The sequence below is a fragment of the Convolutriloba macropyga genome, chromosome 10 (assembly GCF_964194025.1).
Source record: "Convolutriloba macropyga chromosome 10, txConMacr16.3, whole genome shotgun sequence".
In the NCBI taxonomy this organism is placed as follows: domain Eukaryota; kingdom Metazoa; phylum Xenacoelomorpha; order Acoela; family Convolutidae; genus Convolutriloba; species Convolutriloba macropyga.
In genome coordinates, this window is record NC_134477.1 from 17,673,895 (window position 1) to 17,691,701 (window position 17,807).

A 17,807-nucleotide genomic window follows, 5' to 3' on the forward strand; every position below is an offset into this window, starting at 1 on the left:
TAGAATTGAGGACGCGCCTATTAAAAACAATAAAAAAGTTGAGAAACTAAAAAAATCAAACAAACTAAAAAATATAATCACTGCAGAAACTCTTGGAGGTTTTATCATGATGGCCAAACTTGATTCATTTATAACTCACTCACAAGCCTTGAAAGAGGTTTATTGGCCAATAAAATTGAAAAACTTTTATCTTAATTTCTCAATATCAAACCTTTTTTCTCTGCAATCTTCCCAGTTACACATCTACAAGACCTAAACAAGTTAATGGCAAAAAAGTGAAAATTGTCAAAAAACTTCAAAACAATTTGAAAACTGCAAATTCTGATGTAATGAAATTAAAACAAAAATTGTAATATGATTTTGTTCAAACACCGTTTTCTCACTCTACTTTAAAATTAGAGCGAAAAAAATTCATGCCGCAAAACCACTCGCTTTTTCGCTCCATTTCCTGTTTCGGCGTGACCAAAATCACTACTCCAATTTGACTTCAAAAATCATGAAAATGTGTGAACAGATCTTTAAAAAAAAGACAGCGCCCCAATACAATTCAAATTCTTTGAATATTAAAAAAATTAGGATCGCTATAATAGCCGCCTAGAATTGAGGACGCGCCTATTAAAAACAAAAAAAGTTGAGAAACTAAAATAATCAAACAAACTAAAAAATATAATCACTGCAGAAACTCTTGGAGGTTTTACCATGATGGCCAAACTTGATTCATTTATAACTCACTCACAAGCCTTGAAAGAGGTTTATTGGCCAATAAAATTGAAAAACGTTTATCTTAATTTCTCAATATCAAACCTTTTTTTCTCTGCAATCTTCCCAGTTACACATCTACAAGAACTAAACAAGTTAATGTCAAAAAAGTGGAAATTGTCAAAAAATTTCAAAACAATTTGAAAACAACTGCAAATTCTGATGTAATGAAAATAAAAATTGTAATATGATTTTGTTCAAACACCGTTTTCTCACTCTACTTTAAAATTAGAGCGAAAAAAATTCACGCCGCAAAACCACACGCTTTTTCGCTCCATTTCCTGTTTCGGCGTGACCAAAATCACTACTCCAATTTGACTTCAAAAATCATGAAAATGTGTGAACAGATCTTTAAAAAAAAGACAGCGCCCCAATACAATTCAAATTCTTTGAATTGTAAAAAAATTGGGATCGCTATAATAGCCGCCTAGAATTGAGGACGCGCCTATTAAAAACAATAAAAAAGTTGAGAACCTAAAATAATCAAACAAACTAAAAACATAATCACTGCAGAAACTCTTGGAGGTTTTACCATGATGGCCAAACTTGATTCATTTATAACTCACTCACAAGCCTTGAAAGATGTTTATTGGCCAATAAAATTGAAAAACGTTTATCTTAATTTCTCAATATCAAACCTTTTTTTCTCTGCAATCTTCCCAGTTACACATCTACAAGAACTAAACAAGTTAATGTCAAAAATGTGAAAATTGTCAAAAAATTTCAAAACAATTTGAAAACAACTGCAAATTCTGATGTAATGAAAATAAAAATTGTAATATGATTTTGTTCAAACACCGTTTTCTCACTCTACTTTAAAATTAGAGCGAAAAAAATTCACGCCGCAAAACCACTCGCTTTTTCGCTCCATTTCCTGTTTCGGCGTGACCAAAATCACTACTCCAAATTGACTTCAAAAATCATGAAAATGTGTGAACAGATCTTTAAAAAAAAGACAGCGCCCCAATACAATTCAAATTCTTTGAATTGTAAAAAAATTAGGATCGCTATAATAGCCGCCTAGAATTGAGGACGCGCCTATTAAAAACAATAAAAAAGTTGAGAACCTAAAATAATCAAACAAACTAAAAAATATAATCACTGCAAAAACTCTTGGAGGTTTTACCATGATGGCCAAACTTGATTCATTTATAACTCACTCACAAGCCTTGAAAGAGGTTTATTGGCCAATAAAATTGAAAAACGTTTATCTTAATTTCTCAATATCAAACCTTTTTTTCTCTGCAATCTTCCCAGTTACACCTCTACAAGAACTAAACAAGTTAATGTCAAAAAAGTGAAAATTGTCAAAAGATTTCAAAACAATTTGAAAACAACTGCAAATTCTGATGTAATGAAAAAAAAATTGTAATATGATTTTGTTCAAACACCGTTTTCTCACTCTACTTTAAAATTAGAGCGAAAAAAATTCACGCCGCAAAACCACTCGCTTTTTCGCTCCATTTCCTGTTTCGGCGTGACCAAAATCACTACTACAATTTGACTTCAAAAATCATGAAAATGTGTGAACAGATCTTTTAAAAAAAGACAGCTCCCCAATACAATTCAAATTCTTTGAATTGTAAAAAAATTAGGATAGCTATAATAGCCGCCTAGAATTGAGGACGCGCCTATTAAAAACAATAAAAAAGTTGAGAACCTAAAATAATCAAACAAACTAAAAAATATAATCACTGCAAAAACTCTTGGAGGTTTTACCATGATGGCCAAACTTGATTCATTTATAACTCACTCACAAGCCTTGAAAGAGGTTTATTGGCCAATAAAATTGAAAAACGTTTATCTTAATTTCTCAATATCAAACCTTTTTTTCTCTGCAATCTTCCCAGTTACACCTCTACAAGAACTAAACAAGTTAATGTCAAAAAAGTGAAAATTGTCAAAAGATTTCAAAACAATTTGAAAACAACTGCAAATTCTGATGTAATGAAAAAAAAATTGTAATATGATTTTGTTCAAACACCGTTTTCTCACTCTACTTTAAAATTAGAGCGAAAAAAATTCACGCCGCAAAACCACTCGCTTTTTCGCTCCATTTCCTGTTTCGGCGTGACCAAAATCACTACTACAATTTGACTTCAAAAATCATGAAAATGTGTGAACAGGTCTTTAAAAGACAGCGCCCCAATACAATTCAAATTCTTTGAATTGTAAAAAAAATTAGGATAGCTATAATAGCCGCCTAGAATTGAGGACGCGCCTATTAAAAACAATAAAAAAGTTGAGAAACTAAAAAAATCAAACAAACTAAAAAATATAATCACTGCAGAAACTCTTGGAGGTTTTATCATGATGGCCAAACTTGATTCATTTATAACTCACTCACAAGCCTTGAAAGAGGTTTATTGGCCAATAAAATTGAAAAACTTTTATCTTAATTTCTCAATATCAAACCTTTTTTCTCTGCAATCTTCCCAGTTACACATCTACAAGACCTAAACAAGTTAATGGCAAAAAAGTGAAAATTGTCAAAAAATTTCAAAACAATTTGAAAACAACTGCAAATTCTATTGTAATGAAATTAAAATAAGAATTGTAATATGATTTCTTCAAAACCACTTCACTGTAGCCAGAGTCTATCCCTTAACTCAAATTCAGGCCTAAAAACCTAAATGGCCTAATAAAGATCATTAAACTAAAAACTTTAAATTCAGAAAAATTGAAAAAAATTCACTTTTTATCAAAAAAACTACGGAAATTCGTTCGAAAAACGTTAAACTGTTGGCAACCATTCCGTTACAGCTAGAAACTATGCAGTACCCAATTATCAAACCCTAGAGGAGGTTCCCTAGGACGTAGGGCTGAAAAATTCAAAAATGACCAAAATCTTCAATAAAAATTAGTAAAAATTTGCGTTCTATGTTTGGAGTATCGAAACATATAACTCACAATATGGTCATAAAAAGTAATTATGTCGCGCAAAAGACCTTTGTCCACTTTTGAAAGCCTCAATTTTAGACTGGTCCAACAAAAAATCGAAAAATGACGAAAAACGCAAAAATTTTAACATTTTGGGCTCAAAAACTCTTAAAAATGACCTTTTAACATTGAATTACGGCCTTTCCAGTAGCGTCATTACTCTAAGCACTTGAGAGACTACTAAATGCGGCTGAGGGTCGCTGATGAAGCTTGATGCCCGCTAAGCTTTACGCGTTTATCCCGTTTTGAAAGCTCAAAGTCAAGAAAAAAGGCGTGAAAACATTTTAAAACATAGCATGACAAGACCCGAAATACTATCCAAAGAAGTGAATTAAATTATATTTCCTTACATTAAAATGTTGAAAACAAATCCATTGCCCCAAAAAAATGCAGTAATCTATTATCAAACGCTAGAGGAGGTTTTATGGCCCCTGAGAAAAAACAAAAATTTTCAAAAAATTTGAGAAAAAATGCAGAAATTATTATCATTTTTCGTGTTTTTGTTCTGCGATCTCATTACATATTGTAGATAAAAATGACAAAAACGTGAAAAATTTCACCATTTTGGGCTACGAAAAAACTTAAAATGACATTTTAACTTTGAATTAAGGCATTCCCAGCAGCTGCAACACCCTAAAATGAAGGACTACTAAGGCCGGTTTTTGACCTCTAATGAAACTTAATGCCCTCTGGGCTTTACCTGTTTATCCCTATTTAAAAGCTCAGTCATGGAAAAAGGTGAGCAAACATCTTACAACAAAAACAGAGCACCAACACAATCCAATTCTTGGAGTATAAAAAGCTTCACCACTCAGCTACAACGTCTCTGAGAATCAACAATCGCTCTTAATTTCAGCAGCAAATTTTATTTTGGGAATAAGAGCAATTGGGACCACCGGAAACAAAGAATAAAGCGTGAAAAAGTTACTTGAGGAATCACAGAATGTTCTAGAACAAAAGCGCAAAAACAGTCAAGCAAAAATTTTGCATTGAAAAAATAGCCGATAGAATACCGGAAACGACTCGAAGAGTTGTGCAATAAAATTCTGAAACTAACCGAATCTTTCAAAAATATTACAAAAGAAAAAACAAGAAATATAGAGCAAGAGATATAGAGACAACCAACATAAAGTTAGGAATCTTGGTAGTAGTGTGGGGTGCCGTAGGTAGATGGGGTGCGAGGTGCGGGTGTAGGAAGTGATGGGGGTAGGAGTTGAAGAGAGTATGCTTCTGGCGGGAGTGTGGTAAGTGTAAGGTAGTTAAGCGGAGGAGGGGTGTAGGCAGGGGTTAGTGGTTAGGGTTTTGGATGGGGTTACCGTTTGGGGGGGGGGGGGGTGGCACTGTTATGGGATCAAAACTTCTCAAAACCAACTTTCGACCTCGAACAGTACTAGCCCTTTCTAATTATTACCTATCAGTAAATGAGTTACTGTTAAAGTCCATTGTCTGAAGTCAACGTTCCAAAACAGAAGTCAACGTGCAAAAATTAAAGTCACAAGTTAAACTCATGCACAAACTTGCTTCAGCTAAAAAAAATTGTGGAATACCAATACTACTCTCCGAGCCGTAAAAAGGCCAAAACATTTGAATGCTTCAAACTCCGAGGAGCAATTAAAAAGCTTAAACTTCTATTTATAACACGAAAAACCACTGTTTAACAGCTGTCGAGACTACTGACCAACACTAGTTGCTGGTTACAAGGTGCTGTAGCTGGTTACAAAAATAAAGGCTAACACTGTTCGGAGTCTAGTTCACAAAAATTTACGATGGAGCCCAAAGGGTGCAACAAACGTTAACTCCATACCATGAACGTTTCAACTTTAAAGGAAAGCAATTGAAAACATAACCGACAGACATCGGAAGAACTGCTCTCGAACGACTAGTGGGAGCTCTAATCTATTGCAGCCCTCTTCAGTCGGGAGGGGGAAACAAAAATCACTGCGGGGACTTGAAATGACGTCATTACAGGTTATTATATACTACAATTATACATTGTTATTATATATTGTTGTGAAAAACTTATTAAATAGTCTCCATGTGCACCCGGGAGGCTATTTAATTTCGTTTCAGCTTCTGATTGCAATTATTTACTGGATCAATAGAGGCCGGACATTCTTTGGGTAGCCCCAGTTATAGGGGATTTCAGATTCCGGTGGAAGGTATTCTTTTACGATAATTGCAGTTTGTCACTATTTTGGAAAAGCAGTGCGTCAGTGACAGCCTTCACAATACACCAATTTAAAAAATATTTGGACTGAGAGTTCTTTCCAATTCCTTTGTTGACATAATTCGAAGGACTCACATTTACCATTTATAAGTTAGTTCCCGTATTCATTTAAACGTTTGGCGTGAGCTTTCTCCGCATCTGTTTGACTGATTTGCTGTAACAATACACCATTTTAAAAATATTTGGACTGAGAGTTCTTACCAATTCCTTTGTTGACACAATTCGAAGGACTCACATTTACCATTCATAAGTTAGTCCCCGTATTCAGTTAAACGTTTGGCGTGAGCTTTCTTCGCATCTGTTTGACTGATTTGCTGTTTTTTTCCTTTACATAGTTTCGAGAAACTCTGCAAAATGTCGAGACGAACTAAAAAGCAAGATACTGATTTGATTGAGAAAATTATGCCCTTTATAACAGACAATTGCCCCGTTCAAACGAAAGTATTTGTTCCCTCGAGCTTCGATTGTTCTCCAACGTTTCTTTGCGGATTTTGCGCTGCCAGCAGTAAAACTCACAATCAAAAGACATACTCCTCAGCTGTTACAAATTCAATTAGAAATGAACAGCAAACTCGAGTTACCTTATTCGCTGCGGTTCAGCAGGAACAGGCACGCAAGGATGCAAAAAAATTGAACCGTGTAGTGAAAGGAACCAAACGGTCAGATTTAAAAACGGACGCGACTCTTGTCCAAGAGCTAGCAAAAACGCTGGATGTGAAAATCGAAGCAAATGACGTGGAACTAAAAAGAATAGGAAAACCCCCAGAGTCAACCGGGCATCAGTTGCTGTTACTCAAATTTAGGGAGCAGATGAAAAGGAAAGACTTTCTACGAAAATCTGGCAATCTACGTAAATGTCCCAATTTCTCGAGTATTTACGTGTCGCCCGATTTAACTCGAGCGGAACGCGTGCAGCAATATAACCTGCGAATTGAAAAACGACAATTAGAGAGTCAAAATCCTGGAAATACGTACAGAATAAGATGGGGCCGAGTTTGCGAGGAGAAATGACTACAATTTCAGTCCTCGCCCTCCACTTCCGTACTTTTCATGAATGTGCAGAGTATCCTATCCATTGAGAAACGGCTATCATTTTGTAGCCATATGTCTATGCTATCTCCTGCAATTGCTTGTTTCACTGAAACTTGGCTTGATAAATCGGTTAACGATAGTGCTGTTTTTATTGGCAATCCGTACTCTGTGATTGTGCGACCCGATCGGACCCATGGTCATCATGGAGGAATCCTCATTGCATTTCACATCAATTTCTTGAAAGATATAAAAATCAAATATTCCTCAAAATCCGAAAATGATTGCGTCGTGTTGTTTACGTACGCGAGCCTAACCCTTTGTGTTGTTCTCTTCTACCTTCCCCCACGAGGCTCACAGTTTTATGTCAAACCAAATGTCGCAGAACTCAGAATTCGCGCTATCATGAGTGAAGTAGAAAACAAATAACAATTGAAAAGCTCAGATTCGATACAGTGGCTAATTTTAGGAGATTTTAATTACCCGAACGTACAATGGGAATGTATGACATCGGCACACTCGGACGAGCAGACTCTCCTGGAATTCATAGCCGAGCAGTTATTTTTTACGCAAATAATTGACCAACCCACTCATAGAGCTGGAAACATTTTAGACGTTGTATTTTGCTCCCATCCAGATGATTGGGATTTTGTTATCAAAGAGTCAAGTTGCTCTGATCATAATTTTATATTTCTGACTTTTGAAGGTATTCGATTAAATCATTGCTCATCGAGTGCTTTTTCCTTATCTTCATTCGATGCAAAGTCTTTTATTCAAAATCTTCCAATCACAAAGTCGCTAACATACGATTGCCACAATTCACATCCAACATTTATCTCTAGATGTTATAAGCTCATGGAAAGAGCCCTTCAGTTAAGTGTCAATATGAAACGCAAGAAAAGGATTGATGCACCGTTTTTTTTATTCTTCGGCAACGATGCACTGTTTGAACAAATTGAACTCTGCGAGAAGAGGTAAAAAGAGTAGCGCTCAAAACCTTGAAAGCGAATTAGCAATATTAATAGATATGGATAAGCAAGTGTTTCTTAACAGTGTTAAGAGTTTTAGTACCGATGACGCGTTTTCCTTGCTTAAAAAGTTGAATGATAATAGCTGTCTGCCTGGTTTTTTACAAAGTTTTTTACAATGACTTAGCGGCTTCGAATGATTTTGACAAAGCCAATTTATTCAACCGTTACTTTAGTTCGGTATTTCAACCTAAGGCTACCTTCTCCACTGACGATTTACCTTTTGGAAAATTGGTCAAGCTCTCGGAAGTTGAACTTAGCTTGAACGACATTCAGATCTTGCTAGCAAAAGTGCCCGATAGTTCCATAGCAGCTTGTGACGGGGTACCACCAACTATCTTGAATAAAGCAGCTGATACATTGTCCACGTTACTGTACCTTATTTTTTCGTACGTTGTTAAAACTCAGTGTATTTGAATTTTGACGAAAATGTGGAACAAGTTGTTGTGTATTTAGACTTTTGCAAAGCGTTTGACTCTGTCGATCATTCCTGTCTGCTTTAAAATAGCATCTTTTGGGTTTGACAATGATTTCGTGGCATTGCTCTCATCTTACTTAGAATGTAAAAGACAAAGAGTCAAAGTTGGGAACAGCCTCTCAGACGTCTCGGATGTCAGCAGTGGCGTGCCACAGGGGAGCGTATTGGGGCCTATCTTGTTCTTAATTTATATCGATGATATGCTTGATATCCCTGAATTTTCTAATGTATATTGCTTTGCTGATGACACCAAACTAGTTTGCAGCAAAGACTCTTGTCTACGCGCAGTTCAAAGTGATTTACACGGGCTAAGATTATGGTCTTATTGCAATTCTATTAACTTCAATGCTATCAACTGAGGTTATCTTCATTTCAGTCGGACTTCTACGGATTTCTTATTTATTGGAAGCGACGATATGTATCGAGTTGACCAGCGCATTAAAGTGGAGCTATCATCTTAAAATTAAACTCGTGAAAGCTCGAAGAGCTCTAAGTTATTTGAAACATAGCGTTCCATATGTTCTTTCCTCTGGTGTTAAGTTTAATTTATACAAAGCTTGCGTTTTATCAGTATTGTTATATGGCTACCCTGCCTGGTAGCCATATATATGGATAATGGGACATTATCCATATGCGTAGGTTAGAACTCTTGAACCTACAAGGTCTTAGGTGGTGCTTTGGACCGGGTGACTATACTGGCTTGTTGATTACATCGAATTCCCTGCCAGTTGCCTATCAGCTGATTGAGAGTGATTTACGTTTCTTCTCTGCTATAATGAGCGAACAAAATTGTCGAAGTCTTAACGATTTTTCACAATTGAGACAAAGAGTGTAAATACTCGTAATATGGACCTGGAACGCTTAGTCGTCTCGCGAGCAAGAAAACTTATTACTGAGAAGTCCTTCTTCTTCCGAGTGCAAAGAGTGGTCAATGACACTGCTGATCTCCTGAATGTCGGTATAAGCAGCTTCAAATCGAAAACCCCATGTCAAGATCTTATACATAAATGTCTTTTGAACTTAACAAAAACGAAAAATGAAATCAATAATACGTGTACTTGGGCTCTAAAATGTAGATGTAGTGTTTGCGCAGGATAGGCATTATTTTAATGTTTTAGTTCATTTTTTTGTAATTGTTAACCTTATTTTCTTTTGACATGTTAACAATGCTTACTCTTTTTATGATGCCGTAATATCCTATCAAAGGTAATAGAAGTCTTTTACTACTACTACTACTACTACAATAATCACTACTAAAAAATAAAAATAAAACATAGCCGGCAGATTGCGGTCTTTGACGCGCTTGATGCACATCGGGATTGAAAAAGAAAAAAAACGGAGATAAATTGAGCATTTTTTTCTATTTTTTGTTGTCAAAAAGTAATCTAATTCAGCGTGCAGTTTCAGTTGGATTCTAAAACTATACTTAATTCAGCTTCTAAAGCAAAAGCTAAGTAACTCAATACCAATGTCAGCTAGCAAAAACTCTAATGAACTTTGATCACCTAATTCTCAATGACTAAATGACCGGGCTTCATCGGTTTATCCCGTCTCTTTTGATTTTGCTCCTTTTTGACCTTGACTGTATTCACTGGATTTAAAAACCATTCAGTTGAAACAGTGATTGAGTAAGTCAGAAGTCAAACGTGAAAGTCGTGACTTATGTAAAACGAAAAACGTGATCAAATGGTAAATCAAATTTAAAAAAAAACACAGCAGGACAAGTCCTGGCGTACAATTCAAAAAATTTTCATTGACTAAACAAAGAAAGACCTAAAACGGAATATGAGTGCATTGGGGAAACCATTTCCAAAAAAAGTCAGAAAAAAATTAAAAAAAAAACAGACAATCAAAGCCAAAATTCCGTACGTAAACAAAAAAAACAATAGCGAGAAAAATAAACTTGGCTCAAACAAAAAACTAGGCCTAGAATGAACTATGAATGGATTGGAAAAACCACTTAGAAAAAAATTCGATCAAAAAAATTGAAAAAACAGACAAAAACAAGCGAAATTGCCGCATGTGAACAAAAAACAACTACGAGAAATCGATTCTTTTTTCAAACACCGTTTTCTCAATGTACTTTACAATTAGAGTGAAAATATTTCACACCGCAAAAGCATTAGCTTTTTCGCTCTATTACCTGTTTCAGCGTGCCCAAAATCACCACTCCTAAATATTATAAATAATAGCCGTTTGAGAGGCTGACGGCGGCTATTGAAAAACATAACCGGCAGATTGCCGGAAAATAGCCGCCGTTGATTTCAATAAGCATGTTGGGATTGAAAGAATAGAAGATATTGAAAAAAAATAATTTTGTACAAAAACATTTTTTACGTCCGATTTATTTTGATGGCATTTCGTCGTTTAACATACTTCTGTTTCTTAGAGAGAGGCTACAGGGGCTATTATCAATACCAATAAGCATTAGAGATGGTAACTAAGACTTATAGGAACGACGTTCAAATAGCCGGCATCTAAAATTGGGCTTTATGGGTTTATCCCGTTTCTACTTCTGACTTCAATTTTTTATACTGACTCTGTTCATTTTGAAATGCTTTGCTGAGCAACTGACGTTCATAATCACTTTTAGCAGAATGAGAGAAGAGAGATAGTAGCCTAGAGAAGTCAAAAAGATTTCACGCAAAATGTTGAAAAAGCGGGAAAATGAGGTAAAGCTAAACTTTTTTTGTTCGACGAAGTAAAAGAAAACAAATTAGGAGCGCTATAATAGCCAGGAGCGCTATAATAGCCGGCTGAGAATGTGAGGCAAAATGAGGCACACTTTTCAGTTGACTTTTACTAATGAACTGCCGCCACTTCAGTTCAGATGCTTAAAATTGTCAATTAGAGAGAAATTTAGATCACGCAAAACGAAAAGGTCAAGGGCGCAAAAATCACTCAAAAAGTCCAATTGGTCAAGCAAACATTTTTCATAAAAAGACCAACATTTTACAGTAATTGCTTCAAACTTCAATTGTTCGAGAGCAATGAGTAATGTGAATCTATTCTGAAGCGTCCCTAGTGTTTTTATTACTCTTTATTACATCACACGCTATTATGTAAAATGCACGAACGCCAGAGGTCGTTAACATTATATAACCACTAAAATGCGGGAATATAAGGTTTGAGCTGGATTCAAAAACACACGCACGCAAAAAAACTCTTAATTGAAATGGCTCACTTACTTTCCCGCAAACAAGTTCTGCAATTCGTTCATGAACTGTGGGTCGAAGTTGTCTCCCATGTAAGGCACATTCGAAAGCACAGTGTCATCTTCCGCCCTAAAATAGAAATATTTTTTCAGATCCCACACATTGACTGAAACAGTGTTTAAAGAGAGTTACGCTGTTTTTGGATGCTTCCGCTAGCATCGCAAAAAGGCAAAAATTTTGCCATATATTCCTACATTTCACAAACTTTTGCTTTCTATGAACTTAAATACTCGCATGCAAATTCGTACTCTTAGTATTGTCATTGAGAAACTAGGCACGACTAAAAAGACGAAGATTGGAAACGGTATTATGGAGAAACTGTTACAGCTCATTTATAAATTCATCGTTTAAACACCTTTCACCGAAGAAACAAATGCCCAATCTGTTCCCAATCCACTATTCCAAATAATAGGTTGTCTTATCACATCGTACCTGAAGCTTCGATTGCAGGTGAGCCAAGAATACATTGGGGGAAGCACTCTCCTCTGACTCATTTTGACTGCACTAACCTCACATCCCTCGGACGGACAAAAGAAGTTAATAGGCTCCTTTGCTATCCCTATTGGTAGTTCACTGCCTCCTTTTTTAGACGACTCGGGTGCTGAAATTAAAAATCTAATTTGTGCAAATCAAATCTGGTTGCATTCATCTTGACAAATCTAAGACTTTAACAGTTTGCGACCGGTTTCAAAATTACAAACATAACCGACTAAGGTTCGTCCAATTGCTCTCAAACGACTGACGTGCGCGCTGGATTACGGGTGAAACGTGAAGGGGTGGGCGTTGACGGGGGGGGGGGGGTGTCAATCTCTACGAAGAGCACTTCAAACTGAGCATTTATCTCTCCAAAACGTCTCGATGAATCGCATACTTAAGAGGCTATTGAGCCGAATGTCTCTTAGAGAACTTAATGCCCTTGGGCGCTACCTGTTTATCCCGTTTTGAGGACGAAAAGTGAAAACGGGTTAGACGACAAAGACCACAGGACCAATATAATTGCTACCAACTTCGTTTGAGAGCAATTTAAAAATGAATAATCTTGATAGCAATCGCAGCTAAGTCAAAACTGAACTTTCAAAAACTCAGACCGAACAAACAAAAAATGCATAAAAATCGACATTAATAGCTCACTTTGTTTCCAGGAAATACAAAGTCTCCTCCCAAACATGAGATACAAGACTGCAACTTCAATTATTTCAAAAATCAGCCAATATTTCAATTTAATGCTTTTGAAAACTCAAAACATCGATCATCAATTTCAATTAGCTACAATTTATTTTCTGCTCTGCGTGAAATTTTCAAGATAAGTAAAAAGACAAAGAAAGATGATTATAAAACTAACAAGCTCTATGTAGTTTGAAAGAAAACTCATCCAGTTTTTCCATATAGAACTTTAGGGCTTACTGTGTGGGTTTTTACAGTCATCTTCTTCTGTTAATTCTACTCACCTTGAAAAACTCACTCAGAGCACAAAAATTTTAATTAATTAAAAATAATGATCGACAGTTATAAAACAAAACAAAGGTGCTTATAACCGTTTTGGCTTTTGTTTTATGAAAGGTGGAAAATGTACAGCAAATTTTTTCAGCAGTTTTAGACGAGGAAGTATACTTTTGATAGGTTTTATACTATTGTGTACTAAATTTCCAAGTATGATTTTCTTTCATCATAGGCAGTGTCATTAAGAAATGGCTCAACTAAACAAATTAATTGCGCATATTGTTTCTCAAAAAATTTTAAAAAAACAACTTCGCGTTTGTAAAGAAATAGTTGTCCTTAGGAAACATAAATTCTTCCAATTCTCCGTCAAATTCTATCTTAAAATTTTACGATGTTGAGGCACGCGCTTTTCAGCACATAGTGTCTGTAATCAATTCAAACGTAGACTTAAAGCTAGTTCGCTCAACTTCACCGCATCATCATATCTACTATTTTTCATTAACACTATAAAACAACGACACCTGAAATATTTGCACGAAGCCAGTCAACATATGTAGAGTCCTTAAAGTTTCAGATTCCATTAAAGGTTCTATATTTATACTTCCTCACAAGAAAGTACGAGTTGTAATGATAGAAACTAAACTCCTAATGGCTACCAAATAAAAATCCTCAACAACAAATGAACCTCCACTGAAAAACTCTGGGAATAAAACATGTAAAAGAACATAACCGGCTAAAGTCGGGCGAATTCCTCTTAAACGAACGGTGAGGGGTTGGCTTCAGTAGTAACCAGCTGATTTTGCGGACGAAAAGTCAAAATTGTCCGGAAAAAATTCGATCAAGCAAAAAATTGCATAAAAATGCAGGACAAATACAATTGCTACAAACTTCGTTGGAGAGGAAATTAAAATGTTACCATTGGCAGTCTCTTTCCAAATGCGTATTAATATTTACCGAATAATCGCTAAGATTAGATGAATTTGTTAAATAAACTCAGCCTTAAATGGAACACAATAAGCTTAATTTTTATACCAGCTAGCTTGAACTCTTATTTATGAAAACTTTATCACAAAGTCTTGATTTCCAGATTTCCATACTTTATCGTTTTATCCCGTATTTCTTTACTTATTACATTTACAACTAATTTTTTGCTACATGTTGCGTAATTCTTCGAGGAAAACAAATATACAATCCAATCAGTTGAAAAAGAGTGCGGTACGGCACAAGTCAAAAGCGAAAACTGACTAGTGCAAAATAAACAAGCACTAAGCGTGGACAACAAGAAATAATTGCATAGGTAGATGCTTTAATTGGAACAGGATCTAAGCTTCTCAAAACATTTTGAAACAAAAACGGAGCTAGCAAATTGCCGGAAAACAGCAGCCGTTGACGCACATCAGGATTGAAACAGAAAAAAGATGGAAATTAAAAGCATTTTTTCAAAAGTTCTGTCAAAGTTTCAAAAAGTGTTCTAATTCGGTGTGCAGTTTGTTAGATTCTAAATCTAGACAGCTTCTAAACTAAAAGCTATTCAGCTTCTTAACAGAAAGCTATTAGGCTTAATACTAATGTCTGCTAGCAAATCCTCTAATGAACTTTGATAACCTAATGCACCATGACTTAATGACCGGGCTTCATGGCTTTATCGGTTTATCCACGTTCTTTTAATTTTGTTCTTTTGACATTGGCCGTATTCATTACATTGCGTAATTCGATGCATTAAAAAATTAAATTTCATTTACATGAAACAGTCAGTGAGGTAAGTCATGAGACAAACGTGAAAACCGCCCTTTGCACCATGAAATTCGTTTCAAAACAGTTTTGGTGAATCGCATTCTTAGACACTGGTTACTTGTAAGTCTCTAAGAGAAAATGCCCTCCGAGTATTGCCTGTTCATCCCGTTTTCGAGGACGAAAAGTCAAGTGGGTCAGACGAAAAATTGGTCGAGCGAAAATTCGCATAAAAGACAACATGACTAATATACTTGCTACAAAATTCGTTCGGTCAAGCAAAAACTTTGCATAAAAAGGCACACACGTTTGCAACAATTGCTTCAAACTTCGTTCACGAGCAATTAAAACTTTTTACATTTCCCCACCTAATTTCTCATGTTTTAGCTCGTGGTCGAACAACTGCTGGATCTGCTTCTTGTTGAGTTTGTTGTCTGATTGTAATTTCTATTATCTGCGGTTTTTAATATATCAAATGAGAATCTTGGGCGTATAAAGTGAATCGGACTCTGAAAATATCTCGTGAAGGATCGATTCAATTTTTTCAATATTTTAAATGATAGCACATTTGTATAGCTCTTCGATCGACCAAAACTACCTTGACGAAAGGTTGGTCTGGCATAAAGTTTCTAATCCGTACTCTCAAAAATGAATGTTGAAAGGTTGATAAAATTAAACCAACACGTTGAAAAAAAATTCTTACCTTTCTTTGCGCCTATGGAAGGAACAACCGCTTCAATTTTGACTGATTTTGTGGCCAGCTGGTCGTCTTCGATACCTTGAACAGAAAACATAGCCAGGAAATTTTTGGACCTGCTTTAAACTCTGGCTACAATCTCAGAATTTAAAAATCTGGCTACTTTGTAAAACCATTCAATCTTGTACCCAGCTTTTTGAAAACTGATTTAGTTGATTTCCATTAAGTAGGACTGTTGTCAGATTTCTGAATATGGAAATTCTGCTGATCATTAGCAACTAACCATCTAATGCAGGTTCAACAAGATCAACAACTGCAACATCTTGTTTCTTCGTTTTTCGCCCTCCTTTGACCTCGTGTTGGGGCAAGATTTTGTTCTCAAAGTTCAGATTACTTTCAATCGTACAGTTAGCCATGTGAGGACAGCTGTCCTGCCCAATTGCTCTCCACTTATCTGCCATTCTACGCGCAGTTTGAACCCACACTTTCTGGGAAACAATTTTCTCTTTTTCCAGATGATTCATCATCAGTTTCTTCACTAGTTGCCGACCATCGTCTAACAGTTTTACGTCTTTCTCTGTAGAGAAGGGAAAACTGAAACACAATCAGTCATCAGACGCTAAAGCCTATTTCTCTGAATTTAAACATCCGACTAACGTCAGACGAATTGATCTTGAACAAATAGGGGGATTGTTTCTTAATGTAGCTTGCTTCTGTCGGTGGGGGAGGTCGCGCCATCAATAAGGGGCTTCAAATTGACATTATTATAGGTCATCATATACCACCAAAAAGATTTAAAGTGAGGAAAAACGAAACCAATTTCGTCGCACTAATGAATTTTAAGGCCGCTTTGAAAAGCTTTTTGTCAAAAAAATTATTGCAGCTTGAAATGATAGCTCAATATAAGAGATCATACTATGACTCTCGCAGTGTGGACCAGTGAGCTCAGTGGAAAGCAAAGGATTGCAATCAATTAAGACATTATGGGGTGGCATCTCACTATAATGGTGTTGACATAGAATCAACATAACGAGCTAATAATTGCTATAATAATAAATTCGTTCTCAAACTGATACCAAATGACAGAATAATCAAACAATCAGTTTATCAGCTATTATCAGTTTGCAACAGCACCATTAGACTATTACTGTCCGTTCTCAGGTGTCTTGAATAGAAGTGTGCTCTAATAGAAGTGCTCATATTTGATCTAAAACAGAAACAAAACAAACTTTCGAGCATTCTTCTGTCTATATCAGCTTTTCAGATCAGAAAGGCTTATAGTCATTATTTGATGAGTGAAATGAACTCCATAGTTAGATAGTTAGATAAACACAATCAGAGAAATGATTGTTTTTAATAATAAAGTGTAAAATGATTTGATAGCATCAAGCTACAAAGTATCAAGCTTCCAGCTTTTGATCGGCTGATAAATATAGAAAATGTAAAATCAAGCATGCAGTAAACTTTCATTAAGTTAGTTGATAATACTACCACTCCACTATCCAGCTGGTTCACATAGAACGAGAAATAACTTACATTTTAATTTAGCAGAAATCAGAACGTTTTGCCACAAAACCACGCACTCGAAAAAATAGCAAAATTTTCAATCAAAAGTTAATCGAATCCGCTATTGGCCTGCTTACAGTAACATAGAAACCTAGAAGCCTCACTCTAACACACAGGAGATGCCACACAAAGCATTGGCAATACAGAAGATATCAGCCACTGGTAATCTTTTTTTCAGTGATTTCCCTCTTTAGATTGCATCACCTATGACGGAATGATGATCAATTATGACCTAGCTGTGTAGTTTTGAACAACCAAAAAAATGGTTCTCGGCCTCTGGTTTTGAGATATAAGACGAGATCGGATTTCGCGGGAAGCTGCGAAATGAGGGTTACATTAACAGCCGCAATTTTGTTTTACCATAAATGAATTGGACGTTCTAACTTGAAACTACCGTTTCAGCAAAAATTGAGGAAGCATAAATTTGCTTTTCTTAAATTTACTGCAATTCAATATTGATTAGCTCTGATCAGATAGAATTCAAAAACCTTGTGGCTGGTTAAAAAATGGAAACAGTTTATGGCCTATGCTTTGACTCAACATACGTCGAAATTTCCGTTTGCTCCACGAAACATGTTTTCAAATTTTCTTCCTACTACGCGAAACAATTTTCTCCGCCGAACGTTGGCTGTTGAGATTTGAAGCCTGAAAAGCTAGAGTGGCACTTCACAACTGCTATTTTGATAATCTTCAGTCG

General features: G+C 35.8%; 1 protein-coding gene across 1 annotated transcript in view; it reads right to left on the minus strand.

Annotated features, from left to right (window-relative positions):
* Positions 1-17,807, minus strand: part of LOC142347942 (histone-lysine N-methyltransferase E(z)-like) — a 116,516-nt gene that overhangs the window by 62,414 nt on the left and 36,295 nt on the right. Inside the window, exons 3-6 of the mRNA XM_075399107.1 lie at positions 15,828-16,138; positions 15,551-15,625; positions 12,109-12,277; positions 11,650-11,745 (exon numbers count right to left, since the gene is read on the minus strand). Coding sequence (XP_075255222.1) covers positions 11,650-11,745; positions 12,109-12,277; positions 15,551-15,625; positions 15,828-16,138 — 651 coding nt within the window. The remainder of the gene's footprint in view (positions 1-11,649; positions 11,746-12,108; positions 12,278-15,550; positions 15,626-15,827; positions 16,139-17,807) is intronic.